At 46.4% G+C, this 23,458-nt stretch overlaps 1 protein-coding gene across 2 annotated transcripts in view; it reads right to left on the reverse strand.

The window, feature by feature from the left end:
- MYZAP (myocardial zonula adherens protein) overlaps nt 1-23,458 on the reverse strand; it is a 117,629-nt gene that overhangs the window by 58,227 nt on the left and 35,944 nt on the right. For both annotated transcript variants that reach the window (XM_007533686.3, XM_060174453.1), the window contains exons 3-5: nt 13,085-13,240; nt 7,610-7,702; nt 3,449-3,562 (exon numbers count right to left, since the gene is read on the reverse strand). In XM_007533686.3, the coding sequence (XP_007533748.1) occupies nt 3,449-3,562; nt 7,610-7,702; nt 13,085-13,240 (363 nt within the window). The remainder of the gene's footprint in view (nt 1-3,448; nt 3,563-7,609; nt 7,703-13,084; nt 13,241-23,458) is intronic.

Genomic DNA, 23,458 nt, shown 5'->3' on the forward strand with positions numbered 1-23,458 from the left:
AAGACTGTAAGCCAGTAAAACAGCTCACCTGGATAGTGTACCTGCTTTGCCATGACTAACACCCAGGTTTCAGCCAGGTCCCCACAACACAACCTCTCTCTTTCTGTCTCTCTGCCTCTCCCTTTCTATCTGAAAAAGTCAGCCTGGAACATTAAGTACCAAAAATTAATAAATGTATTTGTGCAAATGGGGCTAATGCATAGAAAAGAGTTAGAAGAAATCTTAATACGTGGTTCCCACTAGGTAATAACATTATGTATGTTTTCTCTTTTCCAAATGTTCTCCAATAAAATCAGAGAACAAAGTATGCGTCTTGTAGCATGGCAACACCCCCCCTTTTTTTCCCTCTTAAGGGGACTGTCACTTCTGGGGTCCATTGCCAGGACAGGGAGAGCTTGGCTGAGCTCACCGCCAGGTCTGCAATGACTGGCACCTCCCTTCCTCAGACAGGTGGGAGGAGAGGAAGGAGGTCCAGGCTACAGTGATGACTCAGAAGAGGACCTGGCAAGTGTCAAAAACGTGTGGGCTATGGCTCCAGACTGCCCCCAAGCAAGAATGTTTACTTGAATGTTACTGTTATTTCATGACTCCATTTCTACTTGGTAAAACCTCCTTCCAGAGAAGGGCTTCCTTCTAGAACCCTGGACACTGGGTTACAGTCACCCTCCACCACCTCCCCCAGGTCACCTACAGGTTTCCACGGGAAGACTGAACGCAACTTGAACACCTCTGCCCTCTTTTCAGATGCCCATTCTCAGGAGCTGCCCCAACTCCGTCTCTCCCACTCTGAATAATAAGCCTCTTATTCCTGAAATGATTCGAGGCAAGTAAAAGGAATTTCAATGATGGTAAATGAATAGAGAAGAAAATACCAAGTCCATTAGGAAGCTGGGGGGTGAGGAGGGGGGGTGTGTCACAGAACATTTCAGCTGCAGGGGGCGCTTTAGCAAACACTTGGGCCAATCCCCCATTCCAAGCACAGATGATCCGGGCAAGAAGGCCAGGCTTCTTGGTCCAGTCCTGACTCTGCCACTCACGACATCCCACCTGCAAGTCAGTTCTCTCTACTGAAAAATAAAGGAACTGAAGCTCCTCTCTGCAGTTCTTTCCAGCTCTGACAGTCGGTGAAATCAAAGCCAAGGCTGGGGCTCACCGTCAGTGATAATGAAAATGCAGTGAAAGGGGCACTAAGAGAGATGGAAGCTATGAAGAAGTTTAAGGAAGCCGTTGAGCTGTGAGATCTTTTCACCTTTGTGGTTTGTTTGTTTGAACAATGGCCTAACAAGGCTCCTCTGTAGGGATAGTGAAATAGCTCGCCTGCATAGTGTGTACAGCCTAGGTTCAAGCCCAGGCCCTACCACATTGAAGGAAGTTTCAGTGCTATGGTTGGTGTCTCTGTCTGTCTCTCTGCCTCTGTCTCTACCTAAAAATATAAAATAAAATAAGTAGCCAGGCACTGGCATACCTGGTTAAGTACACACATCACAGTGCACAAGGACCCAGGTTCAAGTCCCTGGTTCCCACTTGCAGGGGAAACGCTTTATGAGTGGTGAAGCAGATCTGCAGCTATCTCTCTGTCTTTTTCCCCTCTCTATCTCCCTCTCTCCTCTCAGTTTCTCTCTGTGTCTATCCAATAATAAATTGATTAATTAAAACTTAAAAAATTAAAATACAGCTCTTAGGTATGCTGGGGACTGAGAGATTGGGCCAGAACTAGGGAGCAGTGAGGTTTCCTGGCTTAGGACTAACACTGTTAGGCAACGGGTGACTTCTGAAGGAACAGTGAGGACATGAGCAGATAACAAATGGGAAGTAGGATGGGAAAAAGAGACACAGACTCAATAAAGACACCCATCAGAGGTCCAAGAGGTGGCGCAGTGGATAAAAAGCCTCAGAATCTAAAGCTTAAGGTTCAATCCCTGGCAGCACAAGTACCAGAATACTGTCTGGTCCTTTCTCTCTAAATTCATATCTTTCTCAATAATAAATAAATAAAACCTTAAAAAAAAAAAAAAAAAGACAGCCATCAAGTCCCGGCATTTCTTGGGTGTTCACAAATAAGAAAACATCCCAAAGGGCGAGAGAGGAGAGAGAGAGAGAGAGAGAGAGGGAGGGAGGGAGACAGAGAACACCCTGGAGAATCCACTTCATGTAGGAAGAAGAGAAAACAAAGACCGTGAGTAAGGCAGGCCCAGAGGAGGACTTAGCCTGAGGCCAGCGGAAAGCTGACACGCACTAAGGAGAGTCAGGAAAACGGTGGGGGCTCCAAGGCTCCACCACAAACAGGCCCCCCCAGACCCACCAAGGGACAGTGGGCTCGCACTGCTGTTGGCAAGGCTGTCAGTTAGGTCCTGGGAGAAAGTGGACAATTCCAACATGGAAACTGCATTGCTTATCTCACAGACTATTTACATCAAACCAGAAAGGGTTTGAAAGAAATCACTCCTGGAACTTTGAAGAGGAGTGTGAGTGATGGGAGCCAAATTAAATTGGGGAGGAGTGACAAAAACTATCGTGTGAGGGGCCGGGTGGTGGTTCACCTGGTTGAGCGCACATGTTACAATGTGAAAGGACCTGGGTTCAAGCCCCCAGTCCCCACCTGCAAAGGGAAAGCTTTGCGAATGATGAAGCAGGGATGCAGGTGTCTCTCTGTCTCACCCTCTCTCTGTCTGCCCCTTCCCTCTCAATTTCTGGTTGTCTCTATCCAATAAATAAAGATTAAAAAAAAAAACTATCGTGTGCATATTTGAAAGCTATGTGGAGGCCCAGCCATGGGAAGCTGTTTCAGGTAAGAAGAACATTTTCAAGCTGACTTGCATGATGGATGGGGACTGGGCTGTAAAAGTAGCTGTGGTTATCCATTCTGGGTGGTTCCTTCTCCTAGAAGATCAAGTCAAGCGGGAGAGAGAACCCTGCAAAGTGCTGGGACATCACACCTTGGCATAGGCTGGGCCACCCCGCCTCCCTCTGGTAATGCGAGATAGTCTCTGGAAGGCTCAGGTTTTCTCTCATGCTAAAGAATATTTTGCAGAAATAAAAGTGCCCAGCCTCCTCCAGAAGCTGCTTGCATAAACGAATTAGAATTCTCTTGAGTTGGGTCTATCTTTTCTGGATTTGGTGGGACTTCCTGAAATAGCAGGACAATGGGGAATGAAGTGCTCTGTTACGCACTGCCACTTCAGACCATCTAAGGGAGCGAGTGACGTCTCTAGTGCTGACCTCAGGATCGAAACCCCCTTTGAATGAGGTTAACACCAACTACACCTCCAAAGTGTAGTTGCTCCAAATTTCTTCACCATCACACTGGTCGGGTCTTTACTGTGGTCACGTCTCAGGGATCAGTGAATAGTGAGCCGAGGTTGTGCCTCCAAAGGCCCAGAGCACAGCCTGGGCCTGGTGTGCCTGCACTGCACAGCAGCCCCCAGCCGAGCCCTGGGCAGACAAGTACCTGCAGGTCAAGGGAGTCCGACGCCAAAGCCGAGTTCATGGCATCAAAACTGTCCAGGGCAGACGACTGCTTCTGGATGTGATTCTCGAGATAGTTCTGCTGAGCCTGTGACACCTGGACAAATTGGAGAGACATAAAGGGATCCGTCCTCAGCAATGACACATCTGTATCAACCATATTGCAAGTGGAGCTTCACATCTGGAAGTCAATATCTGCATGGCACAGAGCAGAAAGACAAGCAAGATGCTCCTGAAGACACCCTGCCAGAACATTCCTCTAAAGGGGGAGAGACTAGAATCAGAGGAGGTGATTTAAGAAGTGAATCTGGGTCAGGAGATGAATTTCCCAGTAGAGTGCATGCCTTACCTTGTACCCAGGCAGCACATGGGGAGCATCATGGACAGGGAGGCTCCATAGATAACAGAGCAGTGCTGTGGTGTCTCTCCTCTCTGTCTATCCCTCCTCTCTGCCTCTTTCAAGATGATGATGATGATGATGGTGATGGTGATGGTGATGGTGATGGTGATGGTGATGGTGATGGTGAGATGATGATGATAATACTCAGTTGAGTACACACATTACCAACCACAAGGACCTCAGTTTTAGCCCCTGCTCCCCACCTATGGGGGGAAGCTTCATGGGCAATGAAGCCGGTCTGCAGGTATCTGTCTTTCTCTCTCCCTATCTCCCTCTCTCAAGTTCTCTCTGCCTTATCTAATAAAATAGAGAGAAAGGAAAAATGGCCACCTGGAGCAGAAGATTTTGAGTGTCAGCACTGAGCCCCAGTGATAACACTGGTGCCAATGATAAAAGTTAAATCACCTTAAAAAAAAAACTGGCCTGGGAGACCACTTAGGACATGTGTGAGACCCCCAGCTATTTCTTTTTTGTTTTAATATTTATTTATTTATTTAGTCCCTTTTGTTTCCCTTGTTTTATTGTTGTGGTTATTATTATTGTTGTTGTCATTGGATAGGACAGAGAGAATTGGAGAAAGGAGGGGAAGACAGAGAGGGGGAGAGAAAGACAGACACCTGCAGACCTGCTTCACCGCCTGTGAAGCGACTCCCCTTGCACGTGGGGAGCCAGGGCTCAAACCGGGATCCTTACGCCGGTCCTTGCACTTTATACCACCTGTGTTTAACCACTGCGCTACAGCCTGACTCCCCCCAGCTATTTCTTAAAAAAAAAAAAAAAGAAGAAGAAGAAGTTAGGCTGGGAGTGGGAGACAGAAGGTGGGCAGTGGGGCACCAGGTTGAACACACAAGTTACTCAGGTTCAGCCTACAAGGAGGAAACTTCACACGCCGCAAAGCAGGGCTGCAGGAGTCTCTCTTTCTCTCCCTCTCTACCTCGCCCTTCCCTCTCAATTTCTCTGTCTCTGTCGAATAAATAAATAAATAAATAAATAAGAAGCTGAGCTGGTCACAAACAGCTAGTAAGTGGCACCTAACTAGAGCACCTTCTTATGCCATCCTGCTTCTTCTACTGCCCAGAGAAAAAATATGCATTGGGCTCGCCCAGTGTTTGCTCACTGTTGCTGCTGTGGTTGCTCAGTTGGCTCTGTTGGGTGTTATGTTTCATGAGTCTGAGACTTTCATCGGAGGCCAATCTTAAACTTAAAGGCTGGATAGGAGCCAGGTGGTGAAGCACCTGACTGAGCACACATGTTACAATGTGCAAGGACCTGGGTTCAAGCCCCCAGTCCCCACCTGCAGGGGGAAAGCTTTGCAAGTGGTAAAGCAGTGTTGTAGGTATCTCTCTCCCCCTCTCTGTCTTCCCCTCCTCTCTCCATTTCTCTCTGTCCTATCCAACAACAATAACAGCAATAGTAACTAAAACAATAAAGCAAGGGCAATAAAATGGAATAAATAAATATTTTTTAAAAATCTAAAAAGAAAAAAAAGATATTTTCCCTCCCGAGAGTATAAAAAAGAATTTGTAAGTATTTCCTCCCCGTGCTTTTTTTTTAATTTTTTTATTTTTTATTTAAGAAAGGATTAATTAACAAAACCATAGGGTAGGAGGGGTACAACTCCACACAATTCCCACCACCCAATCTCCATATCCCACCCCCTCCCCTGATAGCTTTCCCATTCTCCATCCCTCTGGGAGCATGGACCCAGGGTCATTGTGGGTTGTAAAAGGTAGAAGGTCTGGCTTCTGTAATTGCTTCCCCGCTGAACATGGGCGTTGACTGGTCGGTCCATACTCCCAGTCTGCCTCTCTCTTTCTCTAGTAGGATGGGTCTCTGGGGAAGTGGAGCTCCAAGACACATTGGTGGGGTCTTCACTGATTGTCAGAGAAATGCAAATCAAGACAACACTAAGATACCACCTCACTCCTGTAAGAATGGCATACATCATAAAGGACAGCAGCAACAAATGCTGGAGAGGTTGTGGGGACAGAGGAACCCTTTTACATTGCTGGTGGGAATGTAAATTGGTACAGCCTCTGTGGAGAGCAGTCTGGAAAACTCTCACAAGGCTAGACATGGACCTTCCATATGATCCAGTAATTCCTCTCCTGGGGTTATACCCCAAGGACTCCAGAACACCCAACCAAAAAGAGGTGTGTACTCCTATGTTCATAGCAGCACAATTCATAATAGCTAAAACCTGGAAGCAACCCAGGTGCCCAACAACAGATGAGTGGCTGAGAAAGCTATGGTATATATACACAATGGAATACTATGCAGCTATCAAGAACAATGAACCCACCTTCTCTGAGCCATTTTGGACAGAGCTAGAAGGAATTATGTTAAGTGAGCTAAGTCAGAAAGATAAAGATGAGTATGGGATGATCCCACTCATCAACAGAAGTTGAGTAAGAAGATCTGAAAGGGAAACTAAAAGCAGGACCTGACCAAATTGTAAGTAGGGCACCAAAGTAAAAATCCTGTGGTGAGGGGTAGACATGCAGCTCCCTGGGCCAGTGGGGGGTGGGAGTGGGTGGGAGGATGGGTCACAGTCTTTTGGTGGTGGGAATGGTGTTTATGTACACTCCTAGTAAAATGTAGTCATATAAATCACTAGTTAATTAATATGAGAGGGGGGAAATTAATTGTATGCCTCCCCGTGCTTTTAACTTTCAACTTCAGGATGTGCATCTCTGATCTATTTGCAGTTCACCCCAGTGTGGGTCTGTTCCAACAGCACGTAAGTTGTCTTGACGTCACAGACTGACGGGCCCATAGTTAATCCTTATTTGAGATGCTATACCTGCCATATACTAGTAGACACTTCTTTTTCTTATGTATGTTTATATATGTATGTACCAATAGTATACTGTTTTCATCTGAACTTTTCTTTTTTTCAGTTTATTATCATAATAATGCTATGTTTTTTTCTTCCACAATTTCTCCAAACTCTTTAGTTTGTTTCTTGACTACCTTGGAATCAACTAGTATAGTTGTGAAGAATAAAATAGTAAAATCTGGGGCCAGGCAGTGGTGCACCTGGTTAAGTGCACACACTACAGTGCACAAGGACCCAGGTTCAATCCCCTGGCCCTCACTGGCAGGGGGAAAGCTTCATGAGTGATAAAACAGGACTGCCAAGTGTCTCTGTCTCTTTCCCTCTTTACTTTTACTCCCCTCTCAATTTCTGTCTCAATCCAAAAATTAATTAATGAATTAATGGGGGTAGGTAGCATAATGGTCATGCAAAGAGACTCTCATGACTGAGGCTCCAAAATCCCAGGCTCAATCCCCCACACCATCATAAACCAGAACTGAGAATTGCTTTGGTTTAAAGTTAATTCATTAATCAAAAGAAAATCTTCTGGTGTTTAGGAGTTATGATAAATTTACATATTAACTTGGATAGTAAAGACACTTCACAATGTTTGATATTTCTTTTCTGAGCATATTCATGTCTTCCTATTTGTTAAAGTTCACTTTACACACACACAGTACACAATACACACACACACACACACACACACACATTTATCACTGAATAGAGACAGAGAGAAATTGATATGAAAGGGAGGAGATAGAAAGGGAGAGAGACAGAGAGAGATATTGAAACTATGGTTCTCTTTATACACTGGAACCTCAGAACGTCAGACCTCAAATGCCTTGGCTGCTAGGCATCGACGAATAGTGCTGAGCTCCATCACCTCCTTGCTGGGCTTCAGAGTCCCTGAACTGCTGACTTACCGACAGTTCCTGGGTGAGCTGGCGAATCTTCTGTCTCATTTCATCATAGTCCCCGTACATCCGTTTCCTCACTTTTTCCAAGGTGGCTCTGACCTGTGGCCCACAAGGATATTAGCAAACTACGACACATTCGTGTGTGATCTCCAATACTGTTAGGAAACCCTAAAGAGAAAAGGGCCTCACTAAAAACTCATCGAAAACCCAAATAATTAGGGAAATTAAAAAAACATCACACTGATAGCTACTTAGGAACCAGGGGAGTAAACCAAATAATAACAACAATAATATACATGTTATGGTTACATATAAATGCAATCATTAATAAATATCAATTTCCAGGAGGACCTAGTGGAGGTTGAATTGTTATGTGGAAAACTAAGAAATGTTGCACATGTATAAACTATTTTACTGTTGACTTTAAACCATTAATCCCCCAATAAAGAAATTAAAGGGAGTTGGGCGGTAGTGCAGCTGGTTAAGCGCTTGTGGCACAAAGCACAAGGACTGGCATAGGATCCCGGTTCGAGCCCCCGGCTCCCCACCTGCAGGGGGTTCGCTTCACAGGCGGTGAAGCAGGTCTGCAGGTGTCTCTCTTTCTCTCCCCCTCTCTGTCTTCCCTTCCTCTCTCCATTTTTCTCTGTCCTATCCAACAACAATAATAACTACAACAATAAAAAAACAAGGGCAACAAAAGAGAATAAATAAATGAATATAAAAATATATATTTTTTAAAAGAGTGTGGTTAAGAGGGTCAATCCCCAAAAAGTAACATCTCTTTTTCCCTACCCTTGATCTGACTGACAAAGAATAATTTATTGTCCAGAACATACAGTAAGAAAAATGACCCTTGGAGAGCCCATACATGTGGAAGTCTGTTCTTCCATCACCATCAGTCTTGTATTTTTATTCTTTTTTTATAAATTTTATTTATTTATTAATATTAGATAGAGATGGAGAGAAATTGAGAGGGCAGGAGGAGATAGAGAGGGTAAGAGACAGAGAGACACCTGCAGCCCTGCTTCACCACACTTGTGAAGCTTCCCCCTGGAGGTGGGGACCAGGGGCTTGAACCCAGGTCCTTGTGCACTGTAATGTGTGCACTCAACCAGGTATGCCACCACCTGGCCCCTTATTTTTATTCTTAATCTTTATTTACTGGATAGAGACAGCCAGAAATCGAGAGAAAAGGGAGAGACAGAGAGACACATGCAACACTGCTTACCACTCACAAAGCTTTCCCCCTGCAGGTGGGGACTGGGGGCTCTAACCTGGGTCCTTACACACTGTAACATATGCGCTCAACCAGGTACACCACCACCCAGCCCCCCCATCACCATCAGTCTTCTGCAACGAACAAACTATAACAAAAGTCAAGGTGATTCTCTAAAACATGTATCTACACACGTACTGTTTAAAGATTCTCCACTTCCTAGTCACACTGGTTTGGTTAACAGACATGACAGTCAATCTAAGCCGAGTGGAAGAATAAAAAGGGAATAGAAATAGGGGACCAGGCAGTAGTGCACCCAGTAATAGCACACCCAATACCGTTCGCAAGGACCAAGGTTCAAGTCCACGGTCCCCAACTGCAGGAAGGAATCTTCAAGAATGATGAAACAATACTACAAATGTCTCTCTTTCTCTCTCCCTATCTCCCCCCTTCCCTCTCCATTTCCGTCTCTAACAAAAAAATAAAGAGAAAAGGAAAAAAAAACAAAACAGTGGCTACCAGGAGCACTGGATTCCTCACACAGGCATCAAACCTACAGCAATAACCATGGTAGTAATCTGGAAAAAAAAAAATCATAAGGGCTGGTCTAGCACACACATTATCATGTGCAAGGACCCCGGTTCAGGTCCCCAGCCCCCACCCGCAGAGGGCAAACTTTATAAGTGGTGAAACAGCTCTACAGGTGTCTCTTTTTCTCTCCCTCTCTATCTTCCCCACCCCTCTCAGTTTCTCTCCGTCCTATCAAGACAAAAGAAAGAAGGAGAGGGAAGAAGAAAACAAGGCTGCTGTGATGGTGGATTAGTTGTACAGGCACCAAATGCCAGCAATAACCCTGGTGGCAATTCAGAAAAATAAATAAATAAATAAATAAATAAATAAATAAATAAATAAATAAATACTTCCTGTGTTCAAATCACTGCTTCATCACTACTAGTTCTGTGATCCAGAGCAATTTGCTTTATGGAAAAACAGATATGGAAATAGATGATAAGTGATGGTAGACACACAGTCAATAAGTAGATAAAATAAATAAGATGATTGATAATAGAAGGCAGAAGACAGTTGATAGAGATCAGTAACGGATGATAGACTGACTGTAGATAGATAATACATAGAAAAACTTAGGAGGTGCTCAATATGCCAACAGTCATTTTGGCTGAGTGTGATATGAATGATTTTATATTCTTTTCCCTGCATATTTATTTATTTATTTATTTATTTATTTATTTATTTATTTATTTATAAAATGGAAACACTGACAAGACCATAGGATAAGAAGGGTACAATTCCCACCACCAGAACTCTGTAACCCATTTCCTACATTGGAAGCTTTCCTAGTCTTTATCCCTCTGGGAGTATGGACCCAGGGTCATTATGGGGTGCAGAAGGTGAAAGGTCTGGCTTCTGTAATTGCTTCTCTGCTGAACGTGGGTGTTGACAGTTTGAGCCATACTCCCAGCCTGTCTCTCTCTTTCCCTAGTGGGGCAGAGCTCTGGGGAAGTGGGGCTCCAGGACACATTGGTGGGGTCGTCTGCCCAGGGAAGTCCAGTTGGCATCACGGTAGTAAGCAGAACCTGATGGCTGAAAAAAGAGTTAACATATAAATCCACTTTCTAGCCCTTTTTCCAACTATGACATCATCTCCCCAGACAGTAACTTGAGTCCACCTGCATATCAGATGTCAGGCTCAGATAAAAACTAATAAAGTCATGGGCCCTTTGGAATATACCTAAAATAGACCTACTATTTCCAAAACGGAGATCCCAAATCTTCATCTGCAATATTCCAGCCTTTAGGGTCATGATTAGTCAACACTTTGTACGGCTTTATATGTTAACTCTTTTTCCTGCATTTTTATAGTTTCCAGAATTTCTCAAAAAAACACGAGTAAAAGAAAAAAAGAAGAAGAAGAAGAAAGAAAGAAAAGAAACACAATATTAAATACAAAGACATGGTACTTTTTTTTTTTTTTTTTGCTGGGCCTGTGCAGAGCAATGCTTATTGTGACTGATTTTCCAGAATTCATTTAAACCCAGCTGATTGGGTGGTCAAAGTCCTACTATTGCCTTTGTTCAGTGAGGGTCCGAGGTGGGGTCACAGAGACCAGGGGAAGTGTAATGGAGGGTCTCTCGAAAGTAATCAGAGGGCTAGTGAGACAGCATAAAAGTTATGCAAATAGACTTTGATGCCTAAGGCTGAGGTTCCAGGCTCAATTCCTAGCACCACCATAAGCCAGAGCTGATGAGTGCTCTGGTCCCTATGTCTCTGTCATCATTTATTCAAATAATCAAAGAATATCTTTTAAAACTTTGTTAAGAGGCCAGGTAGTGGCGCACCTGGTTGAGCACACACGTTACTATGTACATGGGTCCAGGTTCAAGCCCCTGCTCCTGATCCTCACCAGCAAAGAGGAAGTTTCACAAGTGGTGAAGCGGTGCTGTAGGTCTCTCTCCCCACCACCCCCCTCCTTCTATCTCCTTTCCCTTCTTAATTTCTCTGTAAAAAATAATAATAATAAATAATAAAAATAAAATTGTTTTTTAAAAAAAAAGCAATCAGACACTGGGTGGTGGTTCACCGGGCACAGTGCACACATTATCAGATGCAAGGAGCTGGGTTCCACTTTCTAGTCCCCGCTTGCAGAGGTGAAGCTTCATGAGCAGAAGAGTAGTGCTACAAATGTCTTTTCTCTCTCTCTCTCTCTCTTTCTCCCTCTCTCTCTCCCTTTTCTCCTTTCCTACTTCAGTCTCTTACCTTCTTTTTTTTTTTTTAAAAAAAATGGCTACTGGAAATGGTGGGGTTATGCATGTACTGAACCTCAGAGATAATCCCCATAACAAATGAAAAAAAAAAAAAGTAACCAGAGAGGAAGAGCCTCTTCCTCCTCCTCATCCTCCTCCAGACACTGCCATATGTGTAGATGATGCCATGACCCTGTGGCTGAAGGAAACCAGGGAAAGTCAGACACAGAGACCCAAATTCTGGACGTACTTGTACTTGGCCTCGAGCCCACCTGCCCTGACACTTACCCCCTTCGAGACAAGTTTCCTTTCTAAGCTGGCTTTCCTATTGCTTGTGGCCAAAAGCAACCAAGTTTATACTTGTGTCCAAGTTCATAGAACAGGAGAATCTAAGGTAACATGCCACAAAGCTTAAAAGCCTCATTTCCTACATGGGGGAGAAAAGAAAAAGAAAGAAAGCTATTGGTTTCCTGAGTGAACCTATTGGGTTGTTGGAAAGTCATGATGTATTTTTGCATAGAAATACATAGAAAGGGGGAGTCAGGCGGTAGTGCAGAGGGTTAAGCGCACATGGCACAAAGCACAAGGACCAGCATAAGGATCCCGGTTTGAGCCCCCGGCTCCCCACCTGCAGGGAAGTTGCTTCACAGGCAGTGAGTCAGGTCTGCAGGTGTCTGTCTATATCTCCCCTCTCTGTCTTCCCCTCCTCTCTCCATTTCTCTCTGTCCTATCCAACAATGATGACATCAAAAACAACAACAATAAAACAGCAAGGGCAACAAAAGGGAATAAATAATTTTTTAAAAAGAAAGAAATACATAGAAAGACACACCATGACTTTTCTGACAACCCAATACTTAGTGACATCCAGAAGCTCACTCTCTACCTCACAGCAGAATTACATCTGCACTGCCAACAGTCCCTTAAAGTATGGAAAAACGGGGGTCAGGTGGTGGTGAGCCCAGCAGAGCGCACACATCACCACGCACAAAGATCCAGCTTCAAGTCCCTGGACCCCACCTGCACAAACAGAAACTTCGCAAGCAGTGAAGAAGTACTGCAGGAGTCTCTCTTTCTCTCTCTCTCTCTCCTCATCTACCTTCCCCCCACCTCAATTTTTCTCTGTCCCTATCAGAATGAAAACAAAACAGAAAAGAAAATGAAAGGAAAGGGAAGGGAAGGGAAGGGAAGGGAAGGGAAGGGAAGGAAAGGAAAGGAAAGGAAAGGAAAGGAAAGGAAAGGAAAGGAAAGGAAAGGAAAGGAAAGGAAAGGAAAGAGCAGTGGATTCATTGTGCAGACACCAAGCCCCAGCAGTAAACCTGCTGGCAATAAAAAATTAAAGTTAAAATAAAAGCTAGGTAAAAGCATTTCTCTCCAATGCATTAATGTTAAGAACTCTTCCAGGGTAGCTTACTGCATTCACATCAGTGCTTCTAACTCTGACCTCTCACATGCTACCAAAAGAGCAAAGAAAAATAGGGAGAAACATTTTTAGTGACTCACATCTCTGATGTAGTTCATTTCCTCCTTCAGCTGGTTGGTGGTCCAGCCATACACCACCATTTCTTTCTGCTGGTTTTCATCTGACCTTCGCACCACGCCATAGACAACGCCCTGAGGAAGCTTCCGGGTGGGGTCTCCATTGCTTAGCTCAGAGTACTAAAAGAGGGGAAGACAAGAGAAAAGAATGATGAGTCCTGGGCCCAGGTTGGGAGGCGTAGGCTGAGCCAGTCTTTGCCATGGAAGAAAATCCTCTTTCTCTACTTTCTCTCAAGGCCCAGTCCTACTTGTGCATTGCAGGGCCCCAGCCCTAGGGGACTACCATTTTGTATTTCTCACAAAGGTGTTGAATAGATTCATGTTCTCCTTGACAGGAAGTGCTCGTGTTGGCCTCCCCCACCTTCCTAGGGATGCTATTCTCCCTTCCGGTTCTGTGGGGATCTCCAACCTCAGCACTAAATATGTGACCTGAGATGCACATGACTGCAGTGCTTAGGGAAGAAAGATGGCTACCGTCTAATAGGCCCCAGCATCCTGTGAGGCCAGGGCTGAAGAATCTCCCTGCTCTTTAACTCCCTCACTTAACAACTTGGATCAGTGATGAAGTGCAAATGCCCTTGAGAGGAGGTACCCTGCCCTGGTCCTGACATAGCTCAGGAGAGCAAAAGCTCAAGAAGCAGGAGGGAAAGGAGTGAAAGATCGATCTGTTCAGCACCTACTAAAACCCAAAAAGGTCCCTTCACGCGTTTCCCATCCAGGTCAGACCCTGCTTAGCTTCTAAGATCAGGTATTTTCACAGTGGTATGGCCAGAGAAAAAGATTTATTTTATTTATTTCCTATGTGATAGAAAGAAAGTTTCATATGAGGGAGAGATACATGGCCTAGGAAGATAATTGGGTTGTCGGAAAAGTCATGTGTTTTTCTTTCTTTTTTTCAATTTTTCTATTATCTTCATTGGATAGAGACTGCCAGAAATTGAGAAGATAGGGAGAGGTAGAGAGAGGGAGAGACACCTACAGCCCTGCTTCACCACTCATGAAGCTTTCCTCCTGCAGGTGGGGACCAGGGGCTCGAACTTGGATCCTTGTGTGCTGTAACATGTGCGCTTAACCAGGTGCGCCACCACCTGGCCCTATGAAGTATTTTTCTATGCAAAAATGCCACATGACTTTTCTGGCAATCCAACAGCCTAATGGTTATTCAAAAAAACATCCATGTCTGAGGCTCTGCCGTACCAGGTTCAATCCCCAGCATCCCCATATGCCGGAGCTGAGCATTGCTGTATGAAGGTAGATGGGGGGGGGGGGGGTGCAGAAAACTAACCCAGAGAACTATCCCTGCCAGGGACTGGACCAGGAACCTCAGGCATGCAAGACCTTCACTCTGTCAGCTGAGCTGTTTCTCTGGTCACCCTTTGCAAGTGAAATCTTCACATCACAACTATCCTCTTTAGCATACAGCTGAGAAAACTCCAGTCAGAGAGGTTCTCTCTCTGGTACATATCACATATGTGGATTCAAGCCCAGTCCTGCCTGCTAGGACGCCCACCCCCACAGCACAGGCAGTGTCAGATGGAAGAAGACAGACCAGACTTGGGGCCTCAACAAGCTGGAAGGAAGCAGGCAAGAAGGAAGCCATGCAAGGCTGGTTACAGAGACGTCACAGACACGCCCTCTGCACAGACACCAGTGGTCCCTGTGGCTAGCCCTGACATGTCAACGTTACAGGTGGGGAGCAGGGGCTCGAACACAGGTCCTTGCGTATAGTACTATGTGTGCTTAACTGGGTGCGCCACCACCCGGGCCCCCCTGTATTTGCTTCCAGAACGGGCCACCGCTGAGTCTCTCACAAGGAACCCCACCAGGATTGCTCAACTCCCAACACATGAGCCTGAGTTCAGGTGAATGGGCTGTGAAATCCCTGAGTTACCAACCACATCATTAGGAAGAGGAAACTAATGAAACTCGCCACCTGCCCAGAAACAAAACCATGTTCAGCCACAGGCCCCACCCAGCTCCTGAAAAACAAGCTGATGAGAACAGGCCACTTGGGCGAAATGCATTTCTGCAGAGCAGAGCCTCTCACGGGTAACCTGACTGGCAGGAACACACTGACGAGGCCGGAAACGGAGGACTCGACCTCCCTGCCCAGTGGGAGATGAGGCCACCAGTGCTGAGGGAGAGGGCAGCCCACGCAGCGCTACTGAGGCCTAGAGGCCCTGCTCCAGAGTCTGCGGGCCAAAAGGTCTTGCAAAGGGAAAGCTCTCAAAGATCCATTATGTAAAGGGTGTCAACTCTTTTTTTTTTTTCCTCCAGGGTTATTGCTGGGCTTGGTGCCTGCACCATGAATCCACCGCTCCTGGAGGCCATTTTTTTCCCCTTTTGTTGCCCTTGTTGTTGTAGCCTTGTTGTGGTTATTATTATTACCATTGTTGATGTTGTTCATTGTTAGATAGGACAGAGAGAAATGGAGAGAGGAGGGGAAGACAGAGAGGGGGAGAGAAAAATAGACACCTGCAGACCTGCTTCACCGCCTGTGAAGTGACTCCCCTGCAGGTGGGGAGCCGGGGGCTCGAACCGGGATCCTTACTCCGGTCCTTGCACTTTGCGCCATGTGCGCTTAACCCACTGCGCCACCGCCTCACCCCCAACTCATTTTATTTTTTAGGGCTGGCAAGATAGCTCACCTGGATAGTGTACGGCTTTGCCATGTGTGCAGCCCAGGTTGGGGTCTAGCCCCCAATACACTGGAGGAAGCTTTGGAGCTGTGATTTCTTCCCTGTCCCATCCGCCTCTCTAATATCAAAGAGTTCTTTTTAAACTTTTTTTTAATTATCTTTATTTATTTATTGCATAGAGACAACCAGAAATCAAGAGGCAAGGGAGTGACAGAGAGAAAGAGACACAGAGGCACCTGCAACACTGCTTCACCACTCGCAAAGCTTTCCCCCTGCAGATGGGGACTGGAGTCTCGAACCCGGGTCCTTGTGCCTTGTAACACATGTGCTCAACCAGGTGTGTCACCACCCAGCCCCAACTATCTAACTATCTGAACAAGTCAACCCAGAACAGTGAATCCCAGTGATAAGAGTGAATGAGTGAGTGAATGAGTGAGTGAGTGAGTGAGTGAGTGAAAGAGAGTTGGGGGGTGGGGGGAGACATCTAGAAAAATGGACATCAACCTATTCATGGGACAAGAGGGGGGCTGGCCATCACTGGGACTTCACTGTTCTGGGATGACTTTCTCAGAGAGGGAGACAGAGAGAATGAGACCATAGCATTGAAACTTCCTTCAGTGTGGTGGGGACTGGGCTGGAATCCGGGTCCTACTTGTGACAAAGCACGTGTACACTCTAAGCAAGCTTTCTTCCATTGTGTATACAGACCACAGCTTTCTCAGCCACTCAACTGTTTCTCAGGTGTCAACTGTTGTTGGACACCTGGGTTGCTGCATGAAACTTCTGACATAGGAAGAAAGTAGTTATTTTTTTTTTCTAATGAAATTTTTATGACTGTACCCTTGGTTTACAATATTATGCTAAGTTTTGGGAACACAGCCTCACATGTCAATGCGTGTGAATAGCACTCAACAGTCAGCTCCACTGACACCAAGTGGATCTCTCTCCCATCCTTAGAACCCAAGACTTTAATGACTGTTTCCTCAATAAAATGGAATTTCACTTTGACCTCTATACTCTGTTACACTCTGACTTTGCAAACCACTACATATATATTAGGAGCTGGGAGATAGCTCAGCAGGTAGGCAGCACGCTTTCCTTGCTTAATTAAGGCCCCGAGTTTGAGCCCTGACACCACATGTGAGTACCACAGATGGCAATGAGGGAGCTCCTTGGGGCTATTGTGTCTCTCCCAGGCTCTTCAAAGAGAAAGACCTACAGGGAGGGGCCCAGCACAGCCCCCTCAGGCTGAGTCACTGCACAGAAACAGGACTGCTGGGTAGAGAGAGACCACTGGTTCTCTCAAGATGGCTGCACATAGGGCCTGTCCAAACTTCCCTGAATCTAAGTTCTTTGTGTGACCAGGGTGCCTTCAAATGAGCTGGGACTCAGGAGGACCCGGAAGTCAGGGAAGAGAAGCCACAAGCCTGGGGCTTTAATTTTGAACCAGTGGGGAAGAGGGGGCCAGGGTGGGGAGGCCCTTCTCCATCCATCTGGGGCCTGGGTGGGGAGGCCCTCCTAAGGATTTTAGAGTCTCCTTTCTCTGCTCACAGAGGCTGGGCTGAAACATCCTTCCCTCACAATGTCATCTGCAATGACCCTTCAGGCAGGAGAGGGCTCCACAAAACTCCCAAACCCCAGGAATTACCTTGGTTGCAATTAGCTTTCAGGCTCAGGCAAAACCTAGTAGAGTCATAGGCCCCTTGCAGATACCTAAAATAGACCTACTAGCTTTTTCCAAAACGGAGACTCCAAATCTTCATCTGCAATATTCTTGCCTTTAGTTCCATGATTAGTCAACAATTTGTTCTGCTTTATATCTTAACTCTTTTTCAGCCACCAGGTTCCAGATGTTACCATGATGCCAACCTGACTTCCCTGGGCAACTGACCCCACCAATATGTCCTGGAGCCCCGCCTCCCCAGACCCCTGTCTCACTAGGGAAAGAGAGAGACAGGTTGGGAGTATGGATCCACCTGCCAATGCCCATGTTCAGCAGGGAATCAATTACAGAAGCCAGACCTTCCACCTTCTGTATCCCACAATGACCCTGGGTCCATACTCCCAGAGGGTTAAAGAATAGGAAAGCTTTTAGGGGAGGGGATGGGATATGGAGTTCTGGTGGTGGGAATTGTGTGGAGTTGTACCTCTCTTTTCCTATGGTCTTCTCAATATTTCCATTTTACAATTTATTTATTTATTTTACCAGAGCACTGCTCAGCTCTGGCTTATGGTAGTACCGGCGATTGAACCCGGGACTTTGGAGTCTCAGGCATGAGAGTCTCTTTGCATAACCATTATACTATCTACCCTCCGCCCTAAATTTTTTTTTTTAAGAAAAAAAGGAGGAGGAGGAGACACTAGTGGCCCAGGAGGTGCCAGAACAGTAGAGCACAGGGCTTGCAAGCATTCTTCTTCTTCTAGCGTTTGCCCTTCTTCCGTAGCCAGTCAACAGCATCAGGTTGAGCCTGATGTAAAGTTTCGAGACCTCCTTTGAATCTGGAGAGGTGGCAGTCGTTGACTATGTGGGTCATAGTCTGTCTGGAGCCGCAGGGGCAGTTCGGGTCGTCTCTGGCTCCCCAGCGATGGAACATAGCGGCGCACCGGCTATGGCCTGTTCGATAGCGATTGAGGAGGGCCCAATCATAACGTGCTAGGTCAAAGCCAGGTTGACGCTTGCAGGGGTCTGTGATGAGGTGTTTGTTCTTGACCTCAGCTGACTGCCAACTCTGTTTCCAAGAGTCTGGAACAGAGAAGTTCAGTGTAGGCGTAGGAGACCAGATTGGGTGACGAGACATCAAGCGTTGGACAGGGTGGGCGAAGATATCCGTGTATATTGGCAGGTCCGGTCGAGCGTAGACGTGGGAAATGAACTTAGATGATGCCGCATCCCGGCGAATATCTGGCGGGGCGATGTTGCTAAGAACTGGCAGCCATGGAACCGGGGTGGAACGGATGGTTCCAGAAATTATCCTCATGGAGGAATTTAATTTGGAATCGACCAAGTGGACATGGGGGCTTCGGAACCATACTGGGGCACAGTATTCTGCAGTGGAATAGCATAATGCCAGAGATGATGAGCATAGTGTGGAAGCGCTCGCACCCCATGAAGAGCTGGCCAGTCTTGCAATGATATTATTCCTTGCACCCACCTTTGCTGCAGTTTTTATGAGATGTTCGTGAAATGACAGGGTGCGATCGAGAGTAACGCCAAGATAGACTGGCTGGGCTTCATGCCGGGTTCTTGTATCGTCAAGCTGCACATTAAGCTCACACAAGGCCGAGGCATGGTGTAGATGCATTGGATCAACCTTCCCGTGGTGCATCCCGTGAGTACCCATTCATTGGGGAAACTGACGATCCTTCCTAGCCGACTGAATCCACATGGATCCCAGTCACTTTCAAAGCCAGCAACAAGCAGCTCCTAACAGCTTTCAAGCTGTTGGTCCTGCTCTTCGAGTCCTCCAACTTAATGTTGAGGGGCTGTCCTTTGCCAAACGCGTTCTTGCAAGCATGATGCCCGGCAGCACATATACCAGAGTGATGCTCTGGTTCTCTCTCTACCTCCTCCTCCTCCGTTTTCTTCTCTCTCTTTCTCTCTCTCATATATTTTTTTTTCAAAGAAAACTGTTTTTAAAAGTAACCCAACCTCAATTCCTGCTATAAGGACATACTGCCACTGGGAAGTTAGGGTCTATGACAGATGCCAGACAGCCTTTCTAAAGCCTAAATCAGAGCACAGGGCCTACGAGATAAGCTCTAGTGAAGCAGAGATAGAGTCTACCGTGTTCACCGTCATAACCCAACACTGGTATAAAGAGCTGCTCTGGGAGGGAGGCAGGGAGTGGGGAGAGGAGAAGGGGGAAAGCGGGAGAGGGAGGAGGAGGGGAGGGGAGAAGGGAGGGAGGAAGGGAGGGAAGGAGGAAGGAAGGAAGGAAGGAAGGAAGGAAGGAAGGAAGGAAGGAAGGAAGGAAAGACTGTGTCTACTATGCCAAAATATTTGGAGAAACCTAGGGGCCAGGTGGTGGTGCACCTGGTTAAGTACATGCACTAAAGTCCACAAGGACCTGGGTTCAAGACCCTGGTCCCCACCTGTGTATGGGGGGAGCTTCGTGAGTGGTGAAGCAGGGCTGCAAGTGCTCTCTGCCTCTTTCCCTCTCTATCTCCCCCTCCTCTCTCAATTTCTCTCTGTCTCTATCCAAATATATATATATGTATATATATATATATGAAACAAAGGAAGAAAACATCTTAAGAAGGGTCTCAGAGAAGAGGTAACAGCAGAGACCGGATTTAACAGCAATCAGAACTGACAGTGGTTCACAGCCACGGCCAACCCCCCCTCACACACCCCCATTGCACCCCACAGGCCAGGATGAGAGAGCAGCTGGCTACACAGCTGGCTGCCTGTGTGACCTTGATGGACTAAAACGTGAATGAAGTGACTTGTGAACAGAAGTGTGGGGACTTGCCAAATGTCTTGCTATGGGGTCTTCTTCTTGTTTTCTAAAAGTTTATTTGCATTTGTGTTCTACTAGACAGAGTTTCACCACTAGAGAGAGAACTCAGAGCACTGCTCCAGTTCATGCGATGCCAGGGCTAGAACCAGCAACCTCAGGCATGTGAGCCCTCTGCCCTCCCAGTGGAGCTATCTCTCCAGTGTAAGATACTTGTTATTTCTAACTACCTTGCAGACTAGATAAAGAACACGTTATCTAAGGCTCAAGGGCTGGAGAGACAGCATAATGGTTATCCAAAGAGACGTTCATGCCTGAAGCCAAGTATAATCCCCAGTCACCACAAGCCAGAGGTGAGCAGTGCTCTGGTAAATAAAGCAGATAAAGGGGCCGGGCAACGGCGCACCCAGTTAAGTGCAAGGACTCACAAAAGAACCCAGGTTCGAGCCCCCAACAACCCACCTGCAGGGGGAACACTTCACAAGCAGCGAAGCAGGTCTGTAGGTATCTACCTGTCTCTCCCTCTCCCTCTCCCTCTCCCTCTCTCTCTCCCTCTCTATCTCTCTCTCTCTGTATTCTTCTTCCCAATTTCTGGATGTCTCTATCTGATAAATAAAGATTAAAGAAAGCAAAGTTACAATTTGGGGCCGGGCGGTGGTGCACCTGATGGAGCACAGATGTCACAGTGCTCAAGGACCTGGGTTTGAGCCCCCAGCCCCCACCTGCATAGAGAAAGCTTCACGAGTGGTGAAGCAGCGCTGCAGGTGTCTCTCTGTCTCTCTCCCATCCTCTCAATTTCTGGCTGTCTCTATCAAATAAGCAAATAAAGATAATTTTTTTTATTAAAGTTACAACTCCTAAACAAACAATGGGAAAGGGGGATAGCATAATGGTTATGCAAACAGGCTTTCATGCCTGATGCTTCCAAGACCCTGCATCACTATAAGCCAGAACTGAGCAGTGCTCTGGCAAAAAATAAATAAAAGAATAAAATAAAACCAAACCAACAGTAGCTACTTAGGTCTAACAATTCAATGCAGAAAGAGAATATCATAGGGAAGGGAAGGGATCAGAAATGTTTATTTCTGGAACCCAGGGGTAACACATCTTAGGTGACCTTAGGTCCTAAGCAGACCTTCCCTGGCAGAAGCAATTGTGCAAGCTGCCATTCCCATGGAATGATCTGGAATCCCAGCTCCACAATGTGCCAGTTGATGTGTCCCTGAAGTCACCTGGTTTCAGAGACTTGAAGAGGACATCAAGGCAGCCAACCACCCCAGAAGGTGTTCCAGAGAGGACGTGGAGCAACATGCAGGGAGTGCCAGCAGGGGCTGGGGGAGTCTGTGCTTGGTGATGTGGCTTCCCCACATTTCTGGGTTCCTCAAAAATTCTACTCACTTTTCTGGATGCATCTCTCTCTCTCTCTCTCTCTCTCTCCTCTCTCCCTCTCTCCCTCTCTCTCTCTCTCCAAATTTTTTGGTATTATATTTATCGAATAAAGACAGGCAGAAATCAAGAGGGAAGGGAGTGATAGGGAGGGAGAGAGACAGAGAGACACCTTCAGCCCTGTTTCACCACTCACAAAGCTTTCCTGTCACAGGTGGAGAGGATCCTTGTGCACTATAACACGTACGCTCAACCAGGTGCACCACCACCACCTCCCCCCCCTTTTTTTTTTGCTATTTCCATCACTGTGCTCCCCCACTATCCCCCCTCCCAGGCTGACCTTGTAGTCTCCCTGTGAGGAGACTTACAAAGCCATGATAAGTTAAAAAGATGGGAAAGGGCTGATGAAATAGCTCCCTTGGATAGTGCGCTGCTTTGCCATGGGAGCAACCCAGGTTTGAGCCCAACCTCCACTGCATTGAAGAAAGCTTTGCTGCTGTGGTCTCTCGTTTGCTCTGTGCCTCTCTGCTTTTTGTGTCTCTATCCAAAAAGTAAAACAAAATAAAAAGTACAAAGGAAGAAGGAGGAGAAGGAACGGGAGGGAGAGGAGGAGGAGGAGGAGAAAGAAGAGAAGGCGATGGGAAAGAGTTGTACAGTCCAGAGGGCCTGTTCCCCATACCCTAGGCTTCATTTGGTGTCTGATGTGAGTTTATGGGGATGGGGGACAGAAGGGACCCAGGAGACCACTGGGGCAGCCAGCACAGCCATGACCTTAAGTGACACTCACAGCCACTGTTTTACCAGCAGTGCAAACACATAGATCTGTTTGCAGAAATACATTCCTGTTACAGAAATCTGGGGAAATGCTGGCTCTAGCTAGCATTTCCATTTGCAAGGAGAAGAAACTGAGACCCAAAGAGAGAGCCGGAAGCAAGGGTACCAGGACGAGAAAGTAGGCCCTAACCCGTCCCCCTGGGGCTGCCATCTCTGAGAGACACCGGGACTCCTGAAAACTATCTCCTGGCCTCCGCAGCCCCATGGAATCATGGCTGCCCACACCCTCCCCTGCAGTAGCCCCAGCTGTGGTGTCAACAGAGACACCAATCACCAGGAACCATGAGCTTCTTCATACATGGGAAAGAGGACCATAAAACCTAGCAGAGAAGGCTTCCTGCCTTCAACCGTTCTCCTGGCCTGTGAACATCCCTGGCTTCTCTCTCTCTCTCTCTCTCTCTCTCTCTCTCTCACACACACACACACACACACACACACACATGCTCCATCTCACTTAGCTTCTCCACAGTCCAATGGGAAATGGTCTATTTTAAAATGCAGGTCACCAAGGACTAGCAGATACATTAAAAAATTATCTGCTTCAAGTCCTCATCAATTTGCAAAAGATTTCATCATCCAACAAATTCAGAATCAGCAGGAGAGTCAAGTCAAGTTCACTAAAATCCAGTCATGCAGTGAGACCCAGATTCAACACACCAAATCTGCAACAGCTGAGCTTGGGTGAATCTCCTCTCTGTGTGCACACAGATAAAAATATACCGCTGTACAGGAAATCTGCGACAGCTGAGCTTGGGTGAATCTCCTCTCCATGTGCACACAGATAAAAATAAACCACTGTACAGGAAATCTGTGACAGCTGAGCTTGGGTGAATCTCCTCTCCGTGTGCACACAGATAAAAATATACCCTCTCCGTGTGCACACAGATAAAAATATACCGCTGTACAGGAATTTGTATATATTCACAGAGGCATTCATTTATTTTATTTACTTGGAAAGAGACAGAAATTGAGAGGGGTGGTCCGGGAAGAGGCACAGTGATAAACCTTTGGACTCTTAAGCA

Source organism: Erinaceus europaeus, chromosome 16 (genome assembly GCF_950295315.1).
Source record: "Erinaceus europaeus chromosome 16, mEriEur2.1, whole genome shotgun sequence".
NCBI classification, from domain to species: Eukaryota; Metazoa; Chordata; class Mammalia; order Eulipotyphla; family Erinaceidae; genus Erinaceus; species Erinaceus europaeus.